At 38.2% G+C, this 26200-nt stretch overlaps 1 protein-coding gene across 11 annotated transcripts in view; it reads right to left on the bottom strand.

Annotated features, from left to right (window-relative positions):
• The window catches only part of Dcaf6 (DDB1 and CUL4 associated factor 6), a 135853-nt gene extending 110133 nt beyond the window's left edge, over nucleotides 1–25720 (bottom strand). For 7 of the 11 annotated variants that reach the window (XM_063253609.1, XM_063253608.1, XM_063253610.1 and 4 more), the window contains exons 1-2: nucleotides 25380–25718; nucleotides 10189–10250 (exon numbers count right to left, since the gene is read on the bottom strand). In XM_063253609.1, coding sequence (XP_063109679.1) covers nucleotides 10189–10250; nucleotides 25380–25476 — 159 coding nt within the window. In that variant the 5' untranslated portion in view covers nucleotides 25477–25718. Of the gene's footprint in view, nucleotides 1–10188; nucleotides 10251–13898; nucleotides 13920–25379 lie in introns of those variants that run through there. The other 4 variants (XM_063253607.1, XM_063253612.1, XM_063253617.1 and 1 more) reach the window with 4 other exon arrangements.
• Nucleotides 25721–26200: the final 480 nt, after the last annotated feature.

Here is a 26200-nt window from a genome sequence, read left to right as displayed (position 1 = left end):
AATGGTAGCAATATTAAATGGGTCACTAATGGAAAACAGTTTGTTTCTTAAAAAGTTAAGCACGCACCTACCTTGTGATCCATTCATTCCATGTTTACGTATTTATCAAAAAAGAATAAAAGCACTATGTCCATGCAACAACTGCACACATATCCACAGCACTTTTATTTGTAACAGTCCCCAAATGGAATGATACATAAATTATGGTATACCCATACAGGGAATGCTACTTAGGAAAAAAGTAACAAAATATTGATACACTCACCAGCATAAGTCAATCCAAAATAATTACTCAAGCTGGGTACAGTGGTTTGCAACTGTAATCTCAACTACTCAAAACGCTCAAGCAAAAGGATAATTATCTAGGCTATCTTGGGCAACTCAGCAAAACTCTTTTTTAAAGCACTAAAATAATTCTTCAAAGTAAACCTTAGTATAAAAGAAGAAATTAATCAATTAATTAGAAAAAAGAACAGGCACTGGAAGTATGTAGCCTGGTGGTAGAGTGCCTACCTCCACATGCACAAAGCCCTGGCTTCCATCCTTTGCACCTCCCCTCCAAAAAAAACAACCCACTGGACAATTCTGTTTATATAAAATTCTAGAAAACATAAACTAATTTGCAATAACATAAAGGAGATCAGTGGTTGACTAAGGTTGAGGGTGGTAAGAAATGAGAGGGGTTCCTTGATGTAAGTGGGTGAATAATATTTCATTACCTTCACTAGTAATAAAATTTCATGGATGTTACACTTATCAAATTGTACACTTTATGTACAGTCAAAATCTTGGCACACAGTCATGAAAAATTTAAACACAAATGACTTAATTCACAAAAGCAAATAAAGTTGTTATGTATTTTAAAAGTGACTAAGAAGCATCACTCTTATCAGCTAAATGGATTCCACAAGGAACTCATATAGGGACTTCAAAAATACTGGGGGAAGGTCAGGCATAGTGGTGGGTGCTTGTAATGCCAGCACTCAGAAAGATGGCAAACTCAAGACCAGCCTGGTTACACAGTGTGATGCTGCCTCAAAAATAAAACCACCAAAAAATATTTTTCTTAAATGGGGAAAACACCGAGAGAAAATAATGTCCAAAATATACTTTAACCAAATCACTAAGTATAAAGATAGAGAAAAAAGATATTTAAGCTCGTAGGAAAGTTTATTTTCCCCTCTATTTAGGAAATCATTTGAGAATATACTCAGTAAAACCTGAAAGGAAAGTTTAAAGATGGGAAAACATAGAATACACAGCTTATAAAAACTTGAGAATACCATGAAGGAAAGTACACATTATGGAGAATCCATTTGCAATTATCACTAGGAAGTTCTTTCAAGTAAGGTAAAATATTTGATCTGAGGTTCCATAAATCTGCTACTGGAAAACACCTGTAATCTCAGCACTCTGGGTGCCTAAAACAAAAGTATAGAAAGTTTGAGCCCAGCTTGGACAACTTAATGATGTAGTGAGACTGCTTCTCAATTTTTAAAAAGGTCTATGAATGTAGCTCTGTGCAAAGACTCCGGGTTCAAGCCCCAGTACAGCAAGCAGGCAGGCAGGCTCATTCATTCAAACATGTAATATGGTCAGTAAGTGCCACATGTGTGCTATGTATTCCTCTTAACACTAATTGAGAAAAAACATTTCTGAAGATACTAAGTTCAGTGTACAAGGGCAGGGGAGAAGGTATGTAAGCTATGAACAAATACATGCATTTATACATTTGCAAGGCCAGATAAAAGCACCCTGGAGGGTGAGGATGGGAAATTACCATGTAGTGAAAGATCCTAATCAAGGGTTGGCATGCTATTTAACTAGTATGTCAAGGAAAGCTTGCGTGATAGGTAAGGCTTGAAAAGAGAACTGATAAAAGGAAGGAGATAAGCTTCACAGAAATGGGGAAGTGACTTACAGGTATAAGACATATCTAAGGTAGAGGTGTACTTGATTTCCAGTAACTGCAAGCTCTTACTTGTCCATCTAACTCGCAGGGGTAATAAAAGCCAGTCCACCAAACTCAGGTAATAGGTTTTGTTTCACAAAGATATTTTTCAGCCCTTCTGCTTTTGTCAATCATAGTATAAACCTTACAAAGCTATGAGGAAAACTAGAGGGAATAATACTAAAGTAATGCCATTATTTTATTTGCACATACAAGGCAGTATCTGTTGGGACACATAGGAAAATGCAAATGAAATAACAGAGAACAAATAAGAGAATACTGCAGTATTTCAAGCACAAAAAGAGGACAGCTTAAGCCTGAGGGTGGAGCTCAGTAGTGCTGCAATTTGCCTAGCATGCCTGAGTTTAATTCCCCAGAAACACACACAGAGGAGGAGGAGGAAGGTTGGATCATCGTGCAGATAGCTGGAGTAGGTGGAGGCAGACAGAACCAAGTGGAAGGACTGCAGGTAAGATCTAGAGGCAGAATTTCTTCCTCGACAGACTGAGTGTGGAAGATCACGGTGAGAAATTATCAAAGATAACTTGAAATTTTTCAGCTAAAATATGTAAATGAATGGCAGTCTTATTTATTGAAATACAGATAGTAGTAAATTTTGGGGGAAAATCAAGCATTTGTTTTGACAATTCAAATCCTATGATAAAGTTTAGCATCACTGAGCAGCAAAACAAAAAGCACTGAGTTCTTTATTCAACACAAAGCATACAGTATGATCTGTAAATATTTCTAAACCTCTAGCAGAAATTTAGTGATACCACAAGAAAATAAACCAGTAAGTCTAGCTTATGAAACATTCTCTAGATAGTGCTAACGAACCTTTGGCACCTGTGCTGCAGCCAGCCTTTTGTTACCATTAAAAGTTCTGAAAGCAGGGCCAGGGATATAGCTGAGTGGCACAGTACCTGTCTGGCAAGCACCAGGGCCTGAGTTCAATTTTCTGTACAGACACACATGCACGCGCGCACACACACATGCACAATGCTCTGAAAGGTTCACTCTCACTGCTCCAAGAAAAGTGACCTAGTTTCTGCAACACTTCACTGGCAGGTACAAAAAATGGGGGCAACTGCTTCAGATGAAGAGAGATTTAAGAAGTACAGTAATCAAGGTATTGCATTGGCCTGAAACATCTTTTGAACAAACTGTTATAAGATGAGTGAATTTGATTATGAGCTGTATAGCATATGATGCCAAAAACAAACTACTTGCTCTTATAAAATGACATAGTGGCATTTTGGTGATTATAAAAATGTCTCCTGCTTTTAAATCTTCACTTATGGGATAAAATGATATGATATCTCAGACTTGCTCTAAAATTCTCTTAGCAAGGGGAAAAACATGAAGAACGATGAAATAGACATTTGACTCAAATGACAGAGTAGGTACAGGCAGCAGGTTCAGTCTCTTCCCAAGCTTGAATCAAGAGTTAGAAAACACACACTCAGCGAGGAGAAAGAAAAGCAGTATTCCAGGAATCAAGCAGAGATGATCAGAATGCTAAAAAGCATAGAAAAACAGACAAACGACAAAGAGGAAAGAACAGTCTCACCAGCCCTGGCTCCCAGGGGACCAGCAGCACCAGGTCAAAGAGAAACCCACAGTCACTGCAAGCAGTAAATTCACTGTGGGGGATTTTCTCTGAAAGCAACTCCTCGCCTAGCATGCTAGCTCTGAAGAAGGAACCACTGCAGTGCTCACCATACCTTGGAGTACTATCACAGGGAGTCACTTTTTGAGAAGGGGTTTATTGCAATGGAGCTACCTCAGGGATAAAGCTACAGGAAACCACACTTTTAGTATCCCTACTGACACTCTGCCAAGTGACTGTGTGAGATATGGCCAAAAGACATTTGTGGAGATGGCAAGGGCTAACCGCAGATCCTGAGAAGTTTAAGTGGGCACTCAGGCTGGGAAGGGTGGTTGCAGCACCACCCTCTGCAGTGAGAAGCAAGACCCATCATATACCTTTTTTGAGGTGATAAATCTGAACAGACAGCAACCAAGTCCACCAAGGTGCATGGCTCCCCATTCTGCCCTTTCCAGTACAGAACTCAGTTGTCTGCCTCCTCATTCATCAACACATATGATAATGAACTTCTGCTTGGACATTTGTGCCTCCCTAGCTGCGTGGACAAGGAGGCCTCTACAGCAAGTTGGGTACCTCACCAACTCACAGACCACAAAACTGGTTAGAGGGAGCAGTGGCTCCAGGATGCACAGACAAATGCTAAAACCCTATGGAGTGAATATCACCCTAAGGGAGACAACACACCATTAACTGGCCCTGCCCAACAGAAAAGACAGGGGAGGCCTCAGTACTCACACAGGAACAGCCTATTACTGGATGCTGAAACAATTTCTACTCACTATTTCTCCCTACCTGGTGGTTTCTAATGCTACCTCAAAGAAACTTTATCTGTCTAAACACCTTGGCATGAAGACATTTTTTGGACTATTTTTCTTTTTCCACTAAGCCAACATTGCAAAGGATAATTAAAGGACTAGTGCAAACAAAACAGAAAGAGTAGATAAGCTATTGATAAATTAACATTACACACAGAAAAGGAGGGATATGTAAGCTTCTAAGGTTAACAAAGAATCAAGCACTAAAAAAACAACAAAATGAGAGGAACCAGTAGAAGCTTTTCCATAATAGCTCTGAATATAAATACTTTTAATTCTCCAATTAAAAGGTACAGTCTGGCAGACTGCATTAAAACACGAAACCCAACTGTTTGCTACTTCCAAGAAACACACCTCACCAAGGAAATACAAGTGAAATGAAAGCAAAAGATGGAAACAATATTCACACAGATAGAATCAGAAAACAAGCAGGAGCCAGCTATTTTAGTATCTTACAAAAGCAGAATTCCAGACAAAACTAGTCAAAAGAGACAATATATAGTGGTTAGGGAAGCCACTGTATATTGGAAAAGGAATAATTCACCAACGTACAACAATTATAAATCCATATGTACCAAACACCAGTGCATCCAATTTCATAAAACAAATACTAAAGGTATATGAAACTCATAATACAATAATAATAGACACCAATAAAGAGGTTATCCAAATAAAAAATTAACAAAGGGTTAAACTACACTACAGATCACATGGACTTTACAGACATCTACCAAACATTCTATCTAACAACTACAGAATACACATCTTTTTTTTCATTGTTCACTGAAAGTTCTCCAAAACAGATGACATTAAGGCCATAAAATTCTTAAACATACAAAAAAATTGAAACAATCCTTTACATGCTATTGGAACATAATGGAACAAAACCAGAAATCAACGAAAAAGAAAAGCTATAGAAACTATACAAATGTGGAGATTGAACAATTCATTTTAAATAATCAGTGGCTCACTGAAGTAATCAGACAAAATTTAAAAATTTCTAGAATTAAATGAAAATGGAAATACATCATAGTAGAATTTCTGGGATACAATGATGGCAGTTACAAAATAAAGTTTATACTATAACTATGAATGCCAACATCAAAAAATCAGAGTTATCTCAAATAGGTAACTTGATGCATCTTAAAGTCTTAAAAAAATCAAGAACAAACCAAACCAAATCCAACAGAAGACATTATAAAAATCAGAGCTAAAACAGACACAAAAAGAATACAAATAACCAATGACAAAAAGAACTGGTTCTTTAAAAAGACTGATAAGACCATTAGGAATGGAAAGCGGGATGTTACAACAGACACTACTATGTGCTCACTTCAGAAGCAGACATGCAACAGATACTACTGAAATCCTAAGAATCATTAGTCATTAGTTTGAAAATACATATTCCAGTAAATTTGAGAATCCATAAGAAATAGATAAATTTCTCAACACATAAAGAAAAACTGAACCAAGAGGATATTTAAAAACCTAAACAGATAAATAATAAGTGATGAAATTAAAGCAGTAATAAAATATCTCTCCAGGGGAGATGAATTTACTGGTGAATTTCACCAGATCTTTAAAGAAGAACTAACCCAACGCTCCTCAAACTATCCCATGAAATAGAAAAGGAAGGAACTCTTCTAAACTCATTTTGTAAGGCCAGTATCATCCAAATGTGTTGTAACACAACAACAAAAAAAGAAAACTATAATACAGTATCTCTGATAAATATAGATGTAAAGACCTTAACACTTGCAAACAATTCAACTACACATTAAAAACAGCAATTTACTATTTCAAGATAATTTCATTCAGGTATGCAGGTATGGTTCAACAAATGGAAATCAAAAAACATCATATACAATCTGAGAGGCGGAGGCAGGAGAATTAAGACTTAGAGTCCAGCTTGGAAAACTTAGTGATTTAGCAAGACTCTGTCTCAAAACAAAATATAAAAACAGACTGAGGACATAGTTCAGTATGGAAGTCCTGGGTTCAATCCCCAGTATATCAAAAAAAGACAAGACACACCTAATATATCACACAAATAGAGTCAAGGATAACGATCATCACGTAATCTTTTCAATGCAGAAAAAGCATTCAACAAAATTCTACATCCCACTCTCACCACTTGTACTCATTATCATACTTGAAATTTTATTCAGAACAATTAGGCAATTAGTGAGAGAAATAAAAGGGATACAAATAGAGAGTCAAACTATTTTTATATCCTTACTTGAATGTACAATAAGTCCACAACTTATGAACAAGCTCCACATTGAGAGAGTGTGAAGTCTGATTCATTGATAATTTGACAAAGTCAATCTTGAACAGTATACTGATGAATCTTACACAGTACACTTATGAAAGTTGGCGATGCAAATGTTCCTAAATCAGAGATCTACTATCATCATACACCTAGAAAACTCTCAAGACAACACTGAAAGAATTCTAGATCTGATAACACAAATTCTGGCAGGTAGCAGGATACAAATTCAACATTAAAGAAAATTAACAACTTTTGTATACATTAACCAGGAACTCACTGAAAAAGAAATCAGGAAAAAAAAAATCCCAGTCATTACAGCTTCAAAAAATAAAATCCCTAGAAACCAGGCCTGAGGAGGTAAAAGAACTCTACATAAAAATTATGGAACACTAAACAAAAGAAATGAAGAAGCCTAGGAGACAGAAAGATAAAAGTCCCTAGACTGACAGTTAATATTATTAAAATGGTCATCTTACCAAAAACAATGTAGATTCAATATAATCCCCACCAAGACTCCAATGACATTTGTTACAGAACTAGAAAAAATACCAGAATTCATATGGAGACCCAGAATAGCCAAAGTAATCCTAAGCAAAAAGAGGAAGGAAGGTACCTAATTTCAAACTATTACTACAAAGCCATAGTCACAAAGTCAGCATGGGACTGGCACAAAACTAGACACACAGGGCACTGGGGATATAGCGTAGTGGCACAAGCACCTGTGTGGTAAGTGAAAAGTCCTGAGTTCAATATCCAGTACCAGGAAAAAAAAAAAACAAAAACAGACACACAGACCAATAGAATAGAATAGAAAACATACAAAAAAGCTCTCTCCAGTCACTGCAGCTGGGATGAATCCTGTAGGACTGGATGGCAGTGACCATAGTGGGGCGAGAAGCCCCACCCCAGCAGCCATGCAGCTGCTGCCGGGGACCCTGGCAGCACCCAGGAACCTCAGTATACAAATCACACATTGTCCAGGAACCCCTGGGAGCGCCTTCAAGCCTGGACCTCAAAGGGCAGCAGCCAAATCTGATGCTGGTTCTTCATACAGGACAGTGACCACTGCCCCTTCAGATCTGACTGGCTCTACTACACTAGCTCCTGGGGGAGGCCCTGGCCTCTCCCTCTGGCCCTCCCTGACAGCTGACAGTGAGGTGCTGGACTCAGCATTGTTCCTGGGGTTCCCAAAACAAGAAACGTTCTCACTGTTTGGCAGGGTCTTGGTTTTTAGCTTTGCTCTTTTGTAGAAGGATCTAAAGTAATAAAATGCACCTCCCACATAGGGGGAAAAAAAAACCATACCAACAAAGCCATGCAACTACACTCTCTTATTTTTGACAAATGGGCCAAAAACATTCACTGGAGAAGATGGCCTCTTTCACAAATGGTGCTGGGAAAACTGGATATCCATATAGAGAATACTGAAACTAGATCCCTGTCATTTATTCTATATAAAAATCAATTCAAAATGGATCAAAGAGCTAACAATGAGTCCTGAAACTCTGAAGCTGCTAAAAGAAAACATAGGGGAAACACTTGAAGCTATTAGGCACAGGAGACTTCCTGAATAGGACTTCAATAGCATAAGAAATAATAACAAGAATCAACAAATGAAACTATAGCAAATCTTAAAAATTCTGCAAAGCAAGGAAAACAGTCAACAGAATGAAAAGACTATAAAATGGGAGAAAATCTTTGCCAGTTTCTATTCTAAAACAGGAACATCTAAAGATCTCAAAAAACAAATACCAAAATAATAAATGGGCAAATAAACAGATAACTCTCAGAGTACAAATGTTCAACATCTTTAGCTGTTAGGGAAATGCAAATCAACAAGATTCCACCTTACCCCAATCAAAACAGTCATCATCAAGAACACAAAAAATAATAAATGCCAGTGAGAAGGAGAAGAGACACTCTTCTACACTGCTGATGAAAATGTGAACTGGTACAGCAGTTATGAAAATCAGTGCGGACGTTTCTCAAAAAACTAAGAACTATAATGTGACTCAGTTATACCACTACTTGGTACATACACAAAGGAAGTCAGCATATTATCAGAGTATCAACATACTCATGCTTACTGTGGCACGGTTCACAACAACAAGATACTGAACTAGGGTAGGGACTCATCAATGGATAAACGTAAAAGAGTGACAATGGAGTATCATTCAGCCATAAAGAAAAAATTGGCTAGTCATAATTACATGCACCTGCAAGTCCAGCACTCTGGGAGGCTGAAGCAGGCAGGTCACAAGTTTGAGCACAGCCTGGGCAACTTAGCAAGACCCTGTCTCAAAATAAACATGTAAGAAGAGCTGGTGATGTAGTACAGTGGAAAGGCCTTGAGTCAATCCCCAGTATCACACACACAGACAGAGATAAAAGAATGAAACTGTCACTTGCAGCAAAATGGATGGAACTGGAAATCATCATGTTAAATGACGTCAGATTAAAAAAAAAAAAAAAGTATTCACCTTTTCCTTAGTATGTGAAATTTTTTAAAAATGGCATGAAAGTGGAAGGAAACTGTTATTAGACAGAAGAAGAGGAAGGGAAGTAAGAGTATATGTAAATACTTGGAGAGAAATGAGATGAGTATGATCAAAATATGCTCTACACATAGAAAAGACACTGAAATGCAATCCTCTATGATATTAACAGGCATTAATAAAAATATAATAGAAAAAGAAAACTGAAATTTAAAAAATGTGACAAAATCATGATACTCTAAATCCAGGAAATATATGAAAATTATATCAGACATTTTTATAATAAAGATTAAAGAGAAAAGGGTCCAGTTTGGGACCTGTTAAATATAGGGTGCCAAATGAGATATACACTGCAAATGGTTTTTTTTTTTTTTTTTTTTTTTTTTTTGGCTTTTTCGTTTTTTATCGATACCAGGGATCAAACTCACAACTGCCTGCTTGCAAGGCAGGCGCTTATGCCGCTGAGCTAAATCCTCAGCCCCCACAACTGCAAATGTTAAGTGCAGTTGGATACATGAAGAGGTGTCTGTGAAGAGATGAAAGGCACATCATTTTTAGCCATGGACTGGACTGGCTCACTAAGTGCTAGAGAGAAAAGGCAGTGGAAGGGCCTACAGTATAGCTTTTATCCAGCTGTCATTTGAAGGCCAAGAGGTAAGAAGACATACAAGAGCCAGTCACTAGGAAAAGAAGAAAAGCAAGAGAATATGGTATCAGTACAAAAAGTCTTTAAGAAAAAAAAAGTATGTTCAAATGATAGCTAAAGTTTCTGAGAAGTTACTACTAGATCTGGAGACATTGGTAACATCCACAAAAGCAGCTTCAGCACAGTGAATGAGATGGAGCCCTTTACTGTTACAGCATTCACCTGCACTTCAAAAAACCCTGCACATATTTCTCTAAATTCAAATATACTTTTATGCTTTAATATAAATCTTTATTTTCACCTCATTAGTCACAATCCTTCTAGAAGGGTTGGGACACTTTGTCAAATATGTAAACACATTACTAAAGCCCTTCATGGTTGAGAATTAACCATTACTTACACAGCCATCGTGCACATTGAGGGTTGCTTCAAGTTTCAATCTTTGGATAAACTCCTTTCTTCCTGTTTAAAAAGAAAGAAAGAACTAAATAAATCACACAATCTAATGTTCAGAAATGTATCACACTGAGTTAAGAGCTGAGGATCTGGTGTAAGGTAGAGCCAAGCTGCAATGTCAGCTCCACCACGATAATTGGGCACACAACCTCCAAGTCCTAGTTTCAGCATTAGCGTATCTCCTTTCTGATTAGAGAACAAAAGGAGCGTAGCACAGTGTCTGGACCACTCACATTTTTTTTCCATTCGTTCCACAGATACTTATTTAGTACTCATACTGTTCTAGTTAATGTTCTAGATGTTAGAAACACAGTGATGAAACAAAAACTCCTTCCCTCATAAAAGGATAAAGACAGTAAGCACTGTGCCAGTGAAAGTACTGCCAGGGAATGGGGATAAAAGCAGGCAATGGTGAGGTAAGGATTTCAATGGTTGGTTTGTTTGTTCTGTTTTGTTTTGGTATTGAGCAGGGTCTCACTATGTAGTTCAGGTTGGTCTTGGTGTAACCCAGGCTGGCCTCGAGCTTGCAGCAGTCATTGGCACCATTTTCAACTTTAAACATGATGGCAAACAACAATAATACAATGTCACTGATTTTTAAACACCTCTTGATTTTAGTTAACTTTACAAGGGTGAAATAAAATCACCTAAGTGCCACCAACAGCGCAACAGTTAAAATACTGCAAAAATAGATTAAAGTTCCTTCTTTGAAAAAAAGAATGCCTCCCTCTAAGAAATGAATCATCTTTACCAAAGAGGCACCTGAAGGCATGTTTATTCAGAAGTTGTAACCAAAGGCACCTGACTTTATAACAAAGAGCAATAGGTAAGTAACCAGGTTGATAAGCTCTCAAGTTAAATCAATTAAAATGCTTTCGGTATATTGTCCCAAAGAACAAATTTATCTACTATATTTTCTTGCTCTTCAGTATAAAGATCAAAATCCTCGTAGAGCCAAACTTATTTTATTCCTTCTTATTCTTAACTGGAAGCTAGCTAGGTAAAGGATAATAAACATACAGGTTAATAAAAGAAATTTGTGAGAAGGATCCTCAGTCACTCCTAAATTTACTAGAATAAAACAACCTAAAATTCAGTAAAGTGTTTTCATAAGTACTCTGTATAAGAAACCTTCATATTTGATTTTCAGTTCTAAAAAGTTATGAACTTGGTGTGGAAGAGTACAGAAAAAAAAAAAGTTATGAACTACTGGAAACATTGTTTTAAAAATTCATTTGCTGGGCCATGGATATAGCTCAGCAGCACAGTGCCTGCCTGTCGCTTAGGAGGTTGTGAGTTTGATTCCCAGTATCAAAAAAAAAAAAAAAAAAAAAAAAATTCATTTGCTTTTTGGCCAAAGGGCAAGGTTGGTAATTCCGCTGAGTTATAAGAATTAATAAAATATTAAAATTAACAATATGATGGCAATCAGAACTCATTAAGATGCTAAAATATGAAAAACTTGCTTTTCAATTTCTTAAAACTGGGCTTGAAAATTCAGAGCTAGCCATTTTAGTGTAGGGAAAATGGTGGTGGACACAAAAGAACAGAAGACAGAGCGAGTTCTTCTGGCAAGAACTCTTCTGGACGAAATGTATACCTGTAAACACGCACTGAGACAGGACACAGCTAAATGGTACTCAATGAGGTTTTCATGTAACTGGGGAGATGAAATTGTGTCATAGAGACATCCATCCCACACAGTGTGCTCCTAGAAGCTAAGACCCATAAGACATGAAACCTGAGTTTAAAAAGCTGAGCTATCTCAAAATAAAAGTCAACTCGTAACTGAATGTTTTTATAAATTGGGACAGGTCTGGCCTATTTGCGAGACAGCCAATTAGCCTGCCATCATTTCTTGGATACTGGCAGAAGACACAAAACACTGAAGTCAGAAGCAAAACATTTTACCACCCACAGCACACAAGCGGTGTAAGCTTAGGCTTACATTGGTTCCTGAGAGGAGGCCTGAGTGAGGGCTAGACACAGGATGGGTTTGAGGATGGAGGAATCTGAACCTTTTATCAAACTAACTTGCCTAACCTTTACCCAGATGATTTGTTTGTCTGATATAGGGATGACACAGGTGGCATTGAAATCAAGGTGATCCTCCTGCCTCAGTCTCCCAAGCGTTGGGACTACAGACATAAGCCTCTACACCCAGCTCAGAAGATATGATTTTTCTTGTACTAGACAATGAACAAACTTGCCCTCTACCTCTGGATATATTACATCTTCCAAATTGTTCACTAAATTCACTGAAATAAGTTTCAAATAAAGCAGCTAGGTGTCCCTGCTTACAAGATAGGCAAAAATGAGAGCAGATGGAGGGAAATATCCCCTTCTTAACCATAATACATTTGTTACGAACTTACTGCTGTGACTTCTGATACCAATTTCCCTCTTAAAATTTCATCTCTAACTCTGACAGCCTAACACTGTAAACTCCGTTAAGAAGGACACTCTTGTTTATTCAAGCACTCCAAGTGATAGAACAGAAGCTCAAAGTATTCAAATATATTTGCTGAATTAGTGAATAAATAATTGGGATCATAATCTCTATTCTATTCTCTAACTTGTACTTTCCTCAATAAATACATGAACATCTTTCAGTGACAATAAACATAGAGCCATTGCTCATTTTTAATGGTCATCTAACTTACTAAACAGCTTTGTAATTTATTTACATGCATCTCCCTTACCACATTATTAGCTGCTTGGGACAAGAAATGTTAGGCATAGATAAAAATATCTAACTTGGACCATATTACACTTAGGCTGGGCAAAACAATTTCTCAGAGCCTCAGTTTTATATTTGTAAAAGTAGGAATAATAGTATGAACTTTATGTATTTATTATGAGGGGAAATTTGCATATGTAAAAACTTCTAATGGTGCCAGACACTTAAAATTCGCTCTCTCACCATGTACATGGAGACTGTTCTAAGTCACCGGTGGTAACTCTTTCAGAGTCTGAGTGCCCAAACTATAGCCCAAACCCACTCACTCGTCCCCAAAAGCCAACACTGCAATTAAACCTGTTTAGAAAAAATAACTTGGCTCACGTGCTGACAGAAAGGGCTCTGTGTGCCCATGGCGGCACCCGTGCCACAGGTTCGCCACCACTGGTCTAAGCTAATACTGTCTGAAAAGAGATGAAGTTTTTTTAATGTATGTCTTCATCAAAGGGGTTAACATAACTGGCAAAGCAAAAAGAATAGGCTGGTGAAACAGAAATAAGGTTATGAAAGCACTTTAACAGAAATTTTATTTCAATTTTATTTCAGAATATTATCCTTTGAGCCACTTTTAATGCTACACTCCCAGTCATCTACACATGTTGCCTTTCCCACCTCAATGGAACACCTTTCCTTCGGTCCACTGGCCTGCTCTTGGTTCATTCAGGCTGCTGCAACAAATGTCTTAGATCGAGTAGCTCACAGATAACCAAAATGTACCTCAGGTGACCAGTGGATAGAGTCCAAGATCAAACACGGGCAGGTTTGGTGACCAAGGAGGGTCAGTTCCCTCTGGACCGCAGTGCACCTTCTCACTGTACGTCCACATGGCAGACACCACAAACAAGCTCATCAGCGTCTCTTCTCAGGACACTGATTCCACTAACGGAGGCTCCACCTGTGCTAGATCTACTCACCTCCCAGAGGTTCCCACCTCAGTGCTGTCACCTCAGAGCACCACAAACCTTTCAACCACAGCGGCCCCTTTTGCTCCCTTCTCCATTAGCCCTGTTATTAGAAATCACAAGTGATTAGTAAATTTAATGGCCGCTTTCAAGGTACATTTTTCATGATGCCATAGTCATATCTGTCACAGCTAGCTGCCATCTTCTTAAAAAATGATCCTCCTTGGTTACCAGATAACCAGGAGAAACAAACACCACAGGTACAAGTCTAAGGCGCAGTGGGACACAGAACTGTTTCCTCTTTGGCACTACACTTTAGTATGCAAGAAGAACGCGATGGCAATGCAAATGGATGCTATAGGTCTAAAGTAGGCTAAATGAATGGTTTAGAGTCTGTGGGAACTGGAGCCAAGCAAGTCTACACTCAAGTCACCAGCTTTTTCCATGAGCTTCCTTCCACCAAGTTCTCCTAAGAGACTGAAAACAGGGCAGGAAACCTGAGAGAAACTGGGCAAGGACCTATAAGCTCCACTCCCTTTCCAGTCATTCCTTCCTGGGAAGCAAACGCCTCCAGGCTCTGAGGGAAACCCTAGCAAACAGACCCTCAGCAGACTCACGGCTCACTCCTCTTTTGGAAAAGGCAGAGTGCCCTGAAAGAAGGGAAACAAACCATCTCTCTTTAAGGGAAAGGCAGGAAATCCCCACTCATTCCTACCACACTGCTTACACTGAACAAGCGAAAGAGTTAAGTGCAGTGGTTCTCGAGTGAATTAACCTCTCAGCTAGACTTTTAAACTACATTTCCCGAAATTCCTTCCCTGTATGTTTCTGGTTAGAATGAGTCAGTCATTCTCACACAAGGATTGGAGGACACACGCAACATCCATATTAGTTTTTATGCGCAGGCTGGAGCAGATGCTTACAAGGTTCACAAACACTGCTCTTATCTGTTTTCACACCTTGCTGGAAGGGCAGCGACTGGGCCTGATCGCTGCTGCCCCAACTTGCCCAAGGATCTGCTTAACTTCTTCAAATCCTGGGCCAACTGTATATTTAGGTCCATGACAAACAGGGCTTTTCCTACAGAACACCCATGTCAGTTACATTTCACATAGAACACCCATCTCAGTTACAATTTTCCAAAAGACTGAGACAAAAATGAAGGAGAAATCACTCTACCCTAATGTGAAGCCTCCTATATAATATCGCTACAGAAACAAGACAGTATGATATTTGTAGAGAACTACATACAGAAATCAACAGAACAGAGAACTCAGAATTATATACACACAACTATGCTCAACTGTTTTCCAACAAAGGTTAAAAAAAAAAAACAATTCACTGAAGAAAATACAAATTTTCAAAAAGCTGAGTAACTTGTTAAGAGTAAGTGGACACCCCAAAATAAAGTACAAAATGAATTTCAAGCTAATTCTCACTCCTCATACAGCAATTAATTTGAAATGATTCCTCGGCTTATATGTGAAAACCATAAAGTTTTAGGAAAAATACACAGGAAACAACTCCTCAAGATCCTGTAATAGTGTAAAATTTCTTAAATGAAGTACCAAAAGTGCACTAAGAAAGAAAGAAAAAACAGCAAAATTGGACCTCCCCAAAATTAAAATCCTTGGATGGGGGTGGTGGTTTATGTCTACAATCCCAGCCCTCAACAGGCTGACGCAAGACAATCTGAGCTCAAGGACAGCCAATAAGACCTTGTCTAAAAAATAACAAAGTAAAAAAAGTAAAACTTTCACCCTACCAGACTCTTTGCTATGAACAAAAGATAAACTAGTCCTAGAGAAAGTATTTGGAAACCATCTATTTATAAAGGGCTAGTGCTTAACATACATAAAGAATTCTCAAAACCCAACAGCTGAAAAAAATCCAATTAGAAAATGAGGAAAAGGTATTAAAACATTTCATTGAAGCTGGCAAATAAGCACATGAAAACCTATTGAACACCATTAGCCACTACAGAAATGCAATTTTAAACCAATTAGACATAATATTAAGTAAAATAAATCAGACACAGAAGGTTAAATATCATAGTTTCTCTGATATGACAACTCCATGTATAAATAATTTAAAAAACAAAATAAAAGATGGGGGCTGGGGATTTAGCTCAGCGGCATAAGCACCTGCCTTGCAAGCAGGTGGTCGTGAGTTCAATCCCCAGTACCGATAAAAAATAAATAAATAAATAAATAAATAAAATAAAAGATGATAGGAAGCAAGGAAACAGACTATGTGGATGGGAAGGGGATCTGAGGATGGGAAAAGATGAGGAGGAAAGAAACAGGAAGCAAAAAGGCTCAAGATGTGGTATTTGTATGTACCAATTCCTCACAATGAATGTGTTTATTACATATCACGAACATGTATTAATAAAAATAGAACCAATGAGACATCATTACATACTTATAACAATGGCTATAAAAAATGTGCCAAATTCTGGAGCGGATACAGAGAAATGTCCATACAACAAACTGTACATAAATATTAACAATTTTTGTTCTTGGTCAAAAAAAAAGTGAGAAACAATCCAAATACTCAACAATGGGTGAATCATTAAACAATCATACCAATATTAAAGAACATTACTCAAAGGCAGCAAGAAATAAACTACTAATACATGCAAACACATTGGACGAGTCTCAAAACAACTATGCTGAGTGAAAAATCCACTCTTAAAAGCTCACATATGGTCATTTATCAGGTCACATACATGAAGTATGCATGCAACATTTTTCTGTAACAGAGTCTCATTATGCTGCTTCCCAGACTGGTCTCAAACTTGAGCAATTACGTGACCCTGCCACCTCAGCCTCCCAAGTAACAAGGATCACAGGTGTACACCCCCATACCCGCTAACGTTCCTGAAGTGACAGAATTATAAAGATAGAAAATAGAAGGCTGGACAGACACCAAAAAAAAAGGAAAATAGAATCATGAATGAGTGGTAGTGAGAGAAAAATTTAATTTTGGCTCTTAAAGGGCATCAGAAATGATCCTTGTGATAGAAATGTTTTGATTTAACCTCATGATCTATTAAAATTAACTAAAATAAACAGTCTACTAAAATTAATTGAAAGTTTAAACTGCATAAAACTACACAGGAGGGGCTGGGGGTTTAGCTCAGCGGCATAAGCACCTGCCTTACAAGCAGGCGGTCGTGAGTTCGATCCCTGGTACCGACAAAAATGAAAAAGACAAAAAAAAACTACACAGGAGTAACATTATAAAATAGGAAGGCTCATAAAGTACATCTATGTCAAGTTTCCTGGTTATTATACTGCAAAAGATGTTACCATTGAGGGGGACTGTCTGAAGGTCATATAGTATCTCCCTGTATTATTTAATTATATATACATCTACAATTACCTTAAAATTGTTAAAAGCATTAAAACTTTTCATGAGGAAAACTTCAAGTCCAGGTGGTTTCAATGATGACATCCAATAAGCATTGGAGAAAAAAGTAATTGCAATCTACACAAACTCTTTAGAAAAAGAGAACACATCCTAGCTTGTTCTTACACTCAGCAATACCCTGCCATCAAAATCAGGTGTAACTACTATAACAAAACTACGAACTATTATTTTTTATGAATATCAACCCAAAATTCTTTGTAAGATTTAAATCGGCAATATGTAAATGACAAATTGCCATGACCAGTGAGATTCAGGCCAAGAATTATGTTGACTCAACACTGGAAAATCAGTCAATATGTGAATATATTACAAAGACAGAATCAGTAAAACAAAAATCATAGTATCATTCAATAGATGCAACAAAATAAAAAACTTGACAAAAGTCACCAGCCAGTCATGACAAATCTCTCAGCAATCTAGGAATAGAAAAGAATCTCCTTGATCTGATAAAGAACATCAACTAAAAACTTAGGTTAATAACATACACAAAAGTGAATAACCTTTTCCACCTAAAATAAGGAATGAAGTAAGATGGCTACTCTATTTCCATTCAAGATTCTACTGAGACCTATGAAATAAAAGAATACAGAGGAAAGAACATGAAATGTACTATAATGTGCAGTGTGCAGTGACATAGTGGTCTATGTAAAATGCTCAAATATCTGCACAAAAAAAATTTACACAAACTCGTAAGAGCAGTATTATAGAATATATAAAAAAAAAAAAACCATTATGCCAGGCAGAGTGGCACATACTTGTAAAACCTGAGACTCAACAGGCTGAGGCAGGAGAAACACAAGTTCCAGAGCAGACTGAGAAACTTAAAGAAACCATCTCAGAATAAAAAATAAAAAGGCTGGCAATGCAGCTCAGCTGTAGAGCATCTGTGAATCCCTTGATTCAATCCCTAGTACAGTAAAAAATAAAATAATCCAGAACAATATGTCTACATGCAACAAATAAGTGGATATTGAAATATAAAAATAACAGCACTTAAAATAGCTTTAAAAATATTAAATATTTAAGGATAAATTAAACTCTGAAAAAATAATACAATGAGGAGAGAATCAAAGATTATCTAAATCCAAAGAAAGAAAAAAGAATCAGTTTGAAAAATCTTGATATTGTACAGGTGACAGCTCTTCCTGAAATAACATGTAAATTCAACATAAAAATCCCAAATCTTTTTTTTGTAGAAACTGACAGAGTTGTATATAAAATTTACATGGAACCAGAAAGATGGAGATCAAGTTCAATCTATCACACCACTGTTTTTGACATTCAACATAAGGACATGAAGTGCCAGCACAAGAACAGATGACTACATGAATGAAATGTGGCTGAGAAATGGACTTATTTACAGTCAACTGATTTTCACCTGAGAGAAAAAAATGTTTTTGCAAACAGTGCTGAATTAAGTGTATACTAACATACAAAGAAACAAAGCTTGACACTGTGTAAAAAATTATTCAAAATTATTGGTAGACCTAAATATAAGAGATGAAATGCAAAACTTCTGGGGAAAAAGCAATTTAAAAAATCTGTGTTGCTTAGGTAAATAGCAGGTTGCCCCACCAATATAAAACCGTGAGTGTTGGGGAGACCCAAAAATACACAGTTCATTCTGGGGGAGTAAAGGGAAGGAACAGTCTTCAAAAAAAAAAAAAAAAAAACCAGCAGAAGATACAGCTAATAGTGTATCAGGAATTAAAATCCCTATTACTCGCACCACTCTGTTTAGTTGGAAATTGTTCCGTCCTAGTTTGCATACAAGCACTGAATCTGAGGAGCAGACAGCTGTCCATAGCACAGAGGACATCTTTAATTTCCTATTAACTCAATCAGGATCCCTGTATTACTTATACTGTTGTATCATGACTGATATTAGTTAAATCTGACTTGATTGCTGCTTATTATAGACAGATTTTATTCAAAACTGTAAGGTTAATGGTATCAAATTGAGGAGTACAGACAACTATACTGAAAACGACAATGATTCACTACCATATCCATTCTGATTTGATTACTACCTGTTTTTGTAGCTCTACACTATCTATAAAGTTGCATTTCTGTTAATCCTGTTATGTACTGATATGTTCAATTATACTTTATCTGATGATATAGCCAATTCTGTTGATAACAAGAAATAAGCACAGTGACCATGGTAGAACTCCTTATACAGCAGATTTATATGTCTTCTTAGTTTTATATGTCTACAGGAAAAAGTTTAGTTCTGTCCTGCTTTGTTATGTTTCTCTCTCTAATGTAGAAAGGATAGAAATACATTTTAAAACTCATGCTTACGTAAAACCTATAAACAGTTTATGAGAACTGATCTGATGACACATGATGAAATGAACAAAAAATTTGAAGGAAAAAAAGTGGCACTGCAGTACCCAATCCTGATCCTGGAGTGTTATGATGTGAAATCCAGCAATATTATTAATCTTTGTTCAGAAGTATTTTAATCTAATAAGTTGTGCTAGGCCTCAACATAAATGAAGATACGGATAAATGTGTACATGTCTAAGTGTATAGGATTAATAGCCATAATACTTAGTTTTTGTTGGATAGTTGAACAGAACTGTTTGCAGTCTCCCTGGTTGAATTCCCATTTATATTTTCCACTTGTGTACTTTGAACAACTGTGTATAGGGGAACAATATGTATACATCAGCTAGTGATTTATTACTATTTCTTTTCTTTGAAAGTATGTACTATTTCTGCCCGTTTTCTATTTTGTTTTGTTTTTCTTTAAATTAAAAAAAAAAATCTGTGTTGGATTAGACAGACTGTAATTAGGACACAGAATGTATGGACTTAGTGTTAAAAAAAAGACACAAACTGGAAGAAAATATCTCTATAATACATATTTGATTAAGGACTTAACCAAGACTATACAGAATAAAAGATTACTATAATATAGAAAGGTAAACTTAAATACTGCTAAGTATATAGATACAAAATGACACAGCATCATCAACCATTAAGGAAATGCAAGCTAAAGCAATAATATGCTTCTACATCTCCTAGGAAAGGCTGAAGCTAGGAAACTTCACTATACTAACTGATGAGGAGAAAATGGAACAATTAGAAATCTCACACACTACAGGAGGGAATGCAGTATGGTACAATTATTTTGGAAAAGTGTGGCAGCTTCTTATAAAATAAAATACATTTATCATATACACAACCCAGCAATTTCAGAGCAGATATTTACTCAAAAAATGAGGATGTAAAACATGTCCTACCCTAGTTATTCTTTCTAAAGTGTAAATGAAAGTTCACTATTTATATCTTTCTTGTAAGCCATCGCCAGTGTTTAATCCTTATTAAATCTACTCACCCTCATACTGAATATTCATACTGAATAACACTCAATATTCATATTGAGTAACACTCAATATTCATACTGAATAACACTCAATAAGCAAATTGCAAAAAATAATGTCATCTAAAACAGCATTGCAAACCTCGTGAAGACTCATTAGTGGGTATTCTACTGGATCACCACCAACATTTTTAAGAACATGATACAGAACACAAAATAGACTGCATGCCATCTAGTATGGCTAAATTTACATACGGAGAATCTTTTATTTTAGCTGCATGTATCACGAGTTGTCATGTAATTAAGTGCATTTTTACCATGAGTTATGGTCAACACATTTTTAAAACCCTGACCTCTAAAATAAATTCTATGGTACCAGAAGCGTCTACAACTTCTAAGCACTTTGAACTCGACTTACCCCACACCAGGAGGAAAGAAATCCACCGTAGTGTTATTTTACTGTCTATAGTTTTTATGATTTGTTAATGTCTTTGATGTAATAATCAATATACTCTACAGTGTTTGTTATATTTGACAGTCATTTTCCACTACTAGAACGTCACATTTTTTTCAACTCTCATTGAGATTTCAAAGCTAAAAAATAATATACAGACATTTCATTAACTTTTCCCCAGTGGCTTAAACAATATGGCAAAAGTCAGAACTCACTGACTTTTCTCTAATAAGCTGTAACTCAGCAACATAGGTAATTTAAAACATGTATTCAGGGTACTCTAGAGAGTAATCTAAATGCACATCTGTTCACTTCACATATACTTCACTCTAATGATATTCAAAGGACAATGACTTTCTAAACTTAGAAAATGTGTATTTCAAAAAATAAACAGTCCGTTCTCCATTAACAAGGTATAACTGGTTACTTAATCATAACTTAAGAACTTTATACTATTTTATACTTTACAGTAAACAATTTTCTTAGAAAAGCACCTTAAAATCAATCACTGTTTTTTTAATTTAGAAAAGTTAGAAAGTAAACTCAAGTTATGGGTAAATCTGTCCAATGACAAGAAATGTAAGTAGAAATAGGAAATGCATACAAATAAGCATTTCTTTCTAAATAAGGCATATAGGACTACATAAGTATGGAAATAAAATGTGCCACTATAGAGTTTTAATAATGACTGAATTTCAAATGCACTGCTCTACAGTATACCATATCTGTATTGGATTTTTTTTTTTTTTGGAAGCAGAGTCTTGCTATGTAGTTCAGACTGACTTATAACTCAAGATCCTCCTGAGAATGGACCAGGAAGAACCAGGAAGGCAGCCAGAGAGAGAACCCCCCACTCCAGCAACCAGCTGATTCCTAAGAAATGTACTGATTGACTTTGCAACCCAAAAGCCAAAGTCTAAGCAACTGTTTAGAGGACAACAATATGCAATATAGTAACTACTGTAGATTTCCTACTATCTTATCACTGCTTTGATTCATTTTATTGTTGTTTTATTTAAAATTAAATTTTAAATTGTAAGTTTCTTCAACTTTATTTATTTGTTTATTTAGGTACTGGGGATCAAAGTCATAACCTCACATTTGCCAAACAGGTGCTTGTGGTGCTGAGTTAAATCTCCGGCTAAAATTAAATTTTAAAAAATGTAAAAATAAATTTAAAAATAAAATAAAAAGTTTTTTTTTTTTTTTAAAGATCCTCTTGCCTCAGCCTCTTGAGCGCTGGAATTAGAGGCATATGCCTTGGGGCCCAGCAGTGCACAGTACCTCAATAATTCTGAAACATTTAAACCTACAGATGTCTCTACATTAAAATTTACATCAGGCTCACTAAAGATTACAATCAAATTAAGACTATGGTCTGATGCAGTAATACATGCCAATAATGTCAGCACTCAAGAGGCTGAGGCAGGAAGATCATAAGTTCAAAGCCAGCTGGGTAACTCACCAAGACCATATCTCAAGACATAAAGAGGTTAGGAATGTGGCTCAGTAGTAAAGCACTTGCTCGGAATGTGCAAGGTCCTGGGTTCAATCTCTACTGCTGCAAAAAAATAAATAAAAAGGGAGTAGAGACATGCCTGAGTGGTAGAGTGTGTGTTTAGCATGCCAAAAGTCTTGGGTTCAATTCTGGTACCAAGTTACCATATAGACGAGACAGAGAACTACCTGTAGGCACACACATTTATTTGAAAATGTGTAATTCAGGCTAATAGCGGACTCTCAGCAGGCATGGTGGTACACACCTGTAACCCAAGCAATTGGGAGACTGAGGCAGCAGGATTGCTGAGAAATTGAAGCCAGCCTGGCTACATTATGGGTTCAAGGCCAGCCTCAACAACATATTGAGACCCTGTCTCAAAACTAAAAGTAAACAAATAAATAAGAGTCAGTGTATTCCCCTACACCCATCACATCAACTCCATTCTCATTAGGAAGCTGACAGTAGCAAGGGAATAAGTGCCTGATTTGTTATATTTTAATTAATGCTGATAAAGCTGAACAGAACTAAAAGTACACATTATATAAACCTATAGGCTACCACCTCCAGCTCTACATTCTCATCACTGAGGCCCTGTGCCCACAGTGAGGCTTCTGCTGTCTGAATCCTCTTCGCCATAATGGAGAGCACATCCCACAGGTCAAAACTGTGACCAACACCCTGCTTCACATGAGTTGGTGGCATCCTGAAGGCAACACTGAGATCCTGATATTTTGGTGGCCTTAATAATAGGATGTATCTGAGATGAGCAGAAATCCGGTTGACCATTTCAGCCAGCTCCCAGAGAGGCCACCTACAACAGCAGCACCCAGCTGGCTGTCGCCCAAGGCCATGATGCAAGTACCCAAGTGGCTGCCACGGAGCTCCTGAACACCAGTACCCACAGGCATGAAGCTGAGTGATGGGACACCAGTACTCAGGTGCCTGAAGTTATGGTTGATGACGCTACTAGCCAGGTGCCTGAGATTGAGTATCATAGAAATCAGACTGCTCGAACTGGTTGGTGAAATTACAAAGATGTTTCCTATCCAGGAGTGAAAGCCAGGCAGGAGATCAAGTGGGACTCTCTAAAAATATCATCTTTCTTCCTGGTCTCCTTCTGCCCTAGAAGTGGATTGTGTGTCTTTTTCACTACCGTCATACAAAGTTTCCAAATAAAGATTTACGAAGTTCTAATAAATAAACCTACATACAAGTACTTGTCTAAACTAAAATAACTGAAATAAAGGACCAAACTATAAATTCACCCCCAAGAATGTTAATATTCATTTTATTAAACTAAAATTAAGTTCTTTCTCAATAAAGTCTAAAACAACATACATACCTTTCTAGGTTAATCATTTTAAAAAGCACTCTGCCAATGTTTACTGTAAAATGATTTATCACTCTAGGTTCCTCCTACAACCAATGCACAAAAGTAGTACAAGGATGTTCATGCACAGATGCTAGTAACAGTGAACATCCATTTAAAGAAAAAAGATTGACTCACCTAGGTACTTCATACTGTTACATATTATGTAATAATTTGCAAGTCACAAAGGAGCTATCTTTACTGCCACAGAAGGATCTCCAAGTATGCAGAAAAAGCAAGTATGCAAAACAACGGCTAAGACACCATACATACATGTCAATCTTTTTCCTCTATCTTACCAACTATTTCATATGTATGTATGTGCTCATAAGAACGGAAAAAATAAGGCGTGGTGGCACATGCCTGTAATCACAGGTCCTCAGGAGACTGAGACAAGAGAATCCCAAGTTTCAGGCCAAAGGCCAGCTGGGCAACTTAGCAAGAGTCGGCTTCAAAATTAAAAAGGCTGGGGATGAAGCTCAGTGCTTAGAGCCCTGTGCAGCACATGAGACCCTTGCTTCAATCCTAGCTCTGCAAAAAAAAAAAAGGAAAGAAAGAAAAATATTCAGGAAACAGAAAATACAACCCCGCAGGGGCAGGATACGAAATTGAAATGGGAAAGAACAACACTGAGATTTCTGCTTTATCAGTTTTTAAAAAGAGAATATATTCATACATTGAGACCCGCAAAAGAACTTAAAAATCTTAATTTTCCTCAAGCCAAAACCGCTGGCTCTAAGATTTCATTTTCTTCTATTTTCTATTTTTGTTAAAAGTCAAAAACAAATGACAAGGAAAAAAAACAGAACAAAACAAAAAAACACTTTTACTTTGCAAAGTAACTAAATTGCACACTGGGGAAGGGAAAAAAGAAAACCTTTCTAAATTAAGTAGGTGTGCTTTAAAGACACTGACTTTTTAGTTGACTCCCGCGTGACCTAGAAGCCTCCCCAAATCATGTTATCACAAAAGGAGAAGAAAGTGGAATACTATTCCCTGTGCTGGGTGTTGTTTTCAGGAAGCTCAAGTAAGAAACAGAAATGCCAAGTGTGTTTTCCAGGGTGGGAGAGGAGCACGAAACCCTACACTTCGAAACGGCGGGGGCGGGGGAGTGCAGTCGTCACTCTGGTCCCGACTATGCGGCTCGACAGGGGTGGCAGCAGGTCCCCCCGAGGTTAGGACTTCGGCGCGGAACCCCAATCCTCGGGGATCAGAGGGGAGGACGGACGCCCCAGCCGGTCGAGGAGAACACAGCGCCCACCTCCGCTCTATCTCAGTAGGTTGATCTCCCGGTCCTACCTCGGCCTGGCCCCCCAGGGACCCCAGCGACAGTCCGGGTCTCCGCCCCTCCCCCACGCGGGCAGCGACCTCCGCCTCCGCCCCCGCCCCGCGCCCCGGCTCACCCAGGTAGCGACTCCGCAACCGGGACGGATCCTCCAGTCCCAGGGACCGCCGTCTCACGTCCCACAACAGGTGTGGGCAGGAGCCGCCCCGAGACATGGCGAGGCCGGGCTAGCGGGGACCACCGCGCAGGGGCTGGGAGGACGGGGTGGGGACGCGGCCGGATCAACCCTCGCACTCCTCCGGCACCATCCGCGCGACGGGCCTCGCGAGCAGCAGCTTAGACGGCGACGACGGCTGCGGCGGCGACAGCAGCGGCTCCTTCCCCGGCGGAGCCCGGGTGCGCCCGAGCCAAAGCTCGCCTCATACTCTCCGCCTCTGACGACCCAGAAGCTCCAGAGAAGGCAACAGCACCTCCCGCTCCCCTCCCACAGGGGGGCGGGACAATCACTACCCCGCCCTCTCCTCGTCCGGGACACGCCCCTCTGGGATTTCTCGCGAGATGAGGACCACCCCACCCAGCCACCCATCCCATCCCTGCCCCAGGGTACAGAGATCGTATGGAGGGTGTGTTCTCGGCCGCCCTCACCCTAGAAGACTGGAACCAGGTCGCTCGAGTCATTCTCTATGGACAAAAGAGGAGTAGAGAAAGACGAAGCTGAGGTATGCAGGATCTCGCCCAAGAGTCTCAGGAAACAAGAGAGTTGTGCGGTGTCATCTTTAGTAGTGGAACGGAAGACCTGAGAAGCCCATTTTAACTACGGGCCTCTTTCGTCCAAGCGAAGGGGCCAAAGAGCAGGTGTGGCTTCACTTTCCCTTCTCTAACATGGCCTCTAGGGCAAGGAGGAGAAAAAGTAAAGGTTCCGCCCCAACCAAACAATGC

Source organism: Cavia porcellus, unplaced genomic scaffold (assembly GCF_034190915.1).
Source record: "Cavia porcellus strain 051 isolate PalLab524CR breed Dunkin Hartley unplaced genomic scaffold, mCavPor4.1 scaffold_7, whole genome shotgun sequence".
Taxonomy (NCBI): domain Eukaryota; kingdom Metazoa; phylum Chordata; class Mammalia; order Rodentia; family Caviidae; genus Cavia; species Cavia porcellus.
This window is presented reverse-complemented; position numbering and strand designations above follow the sequence as displayed.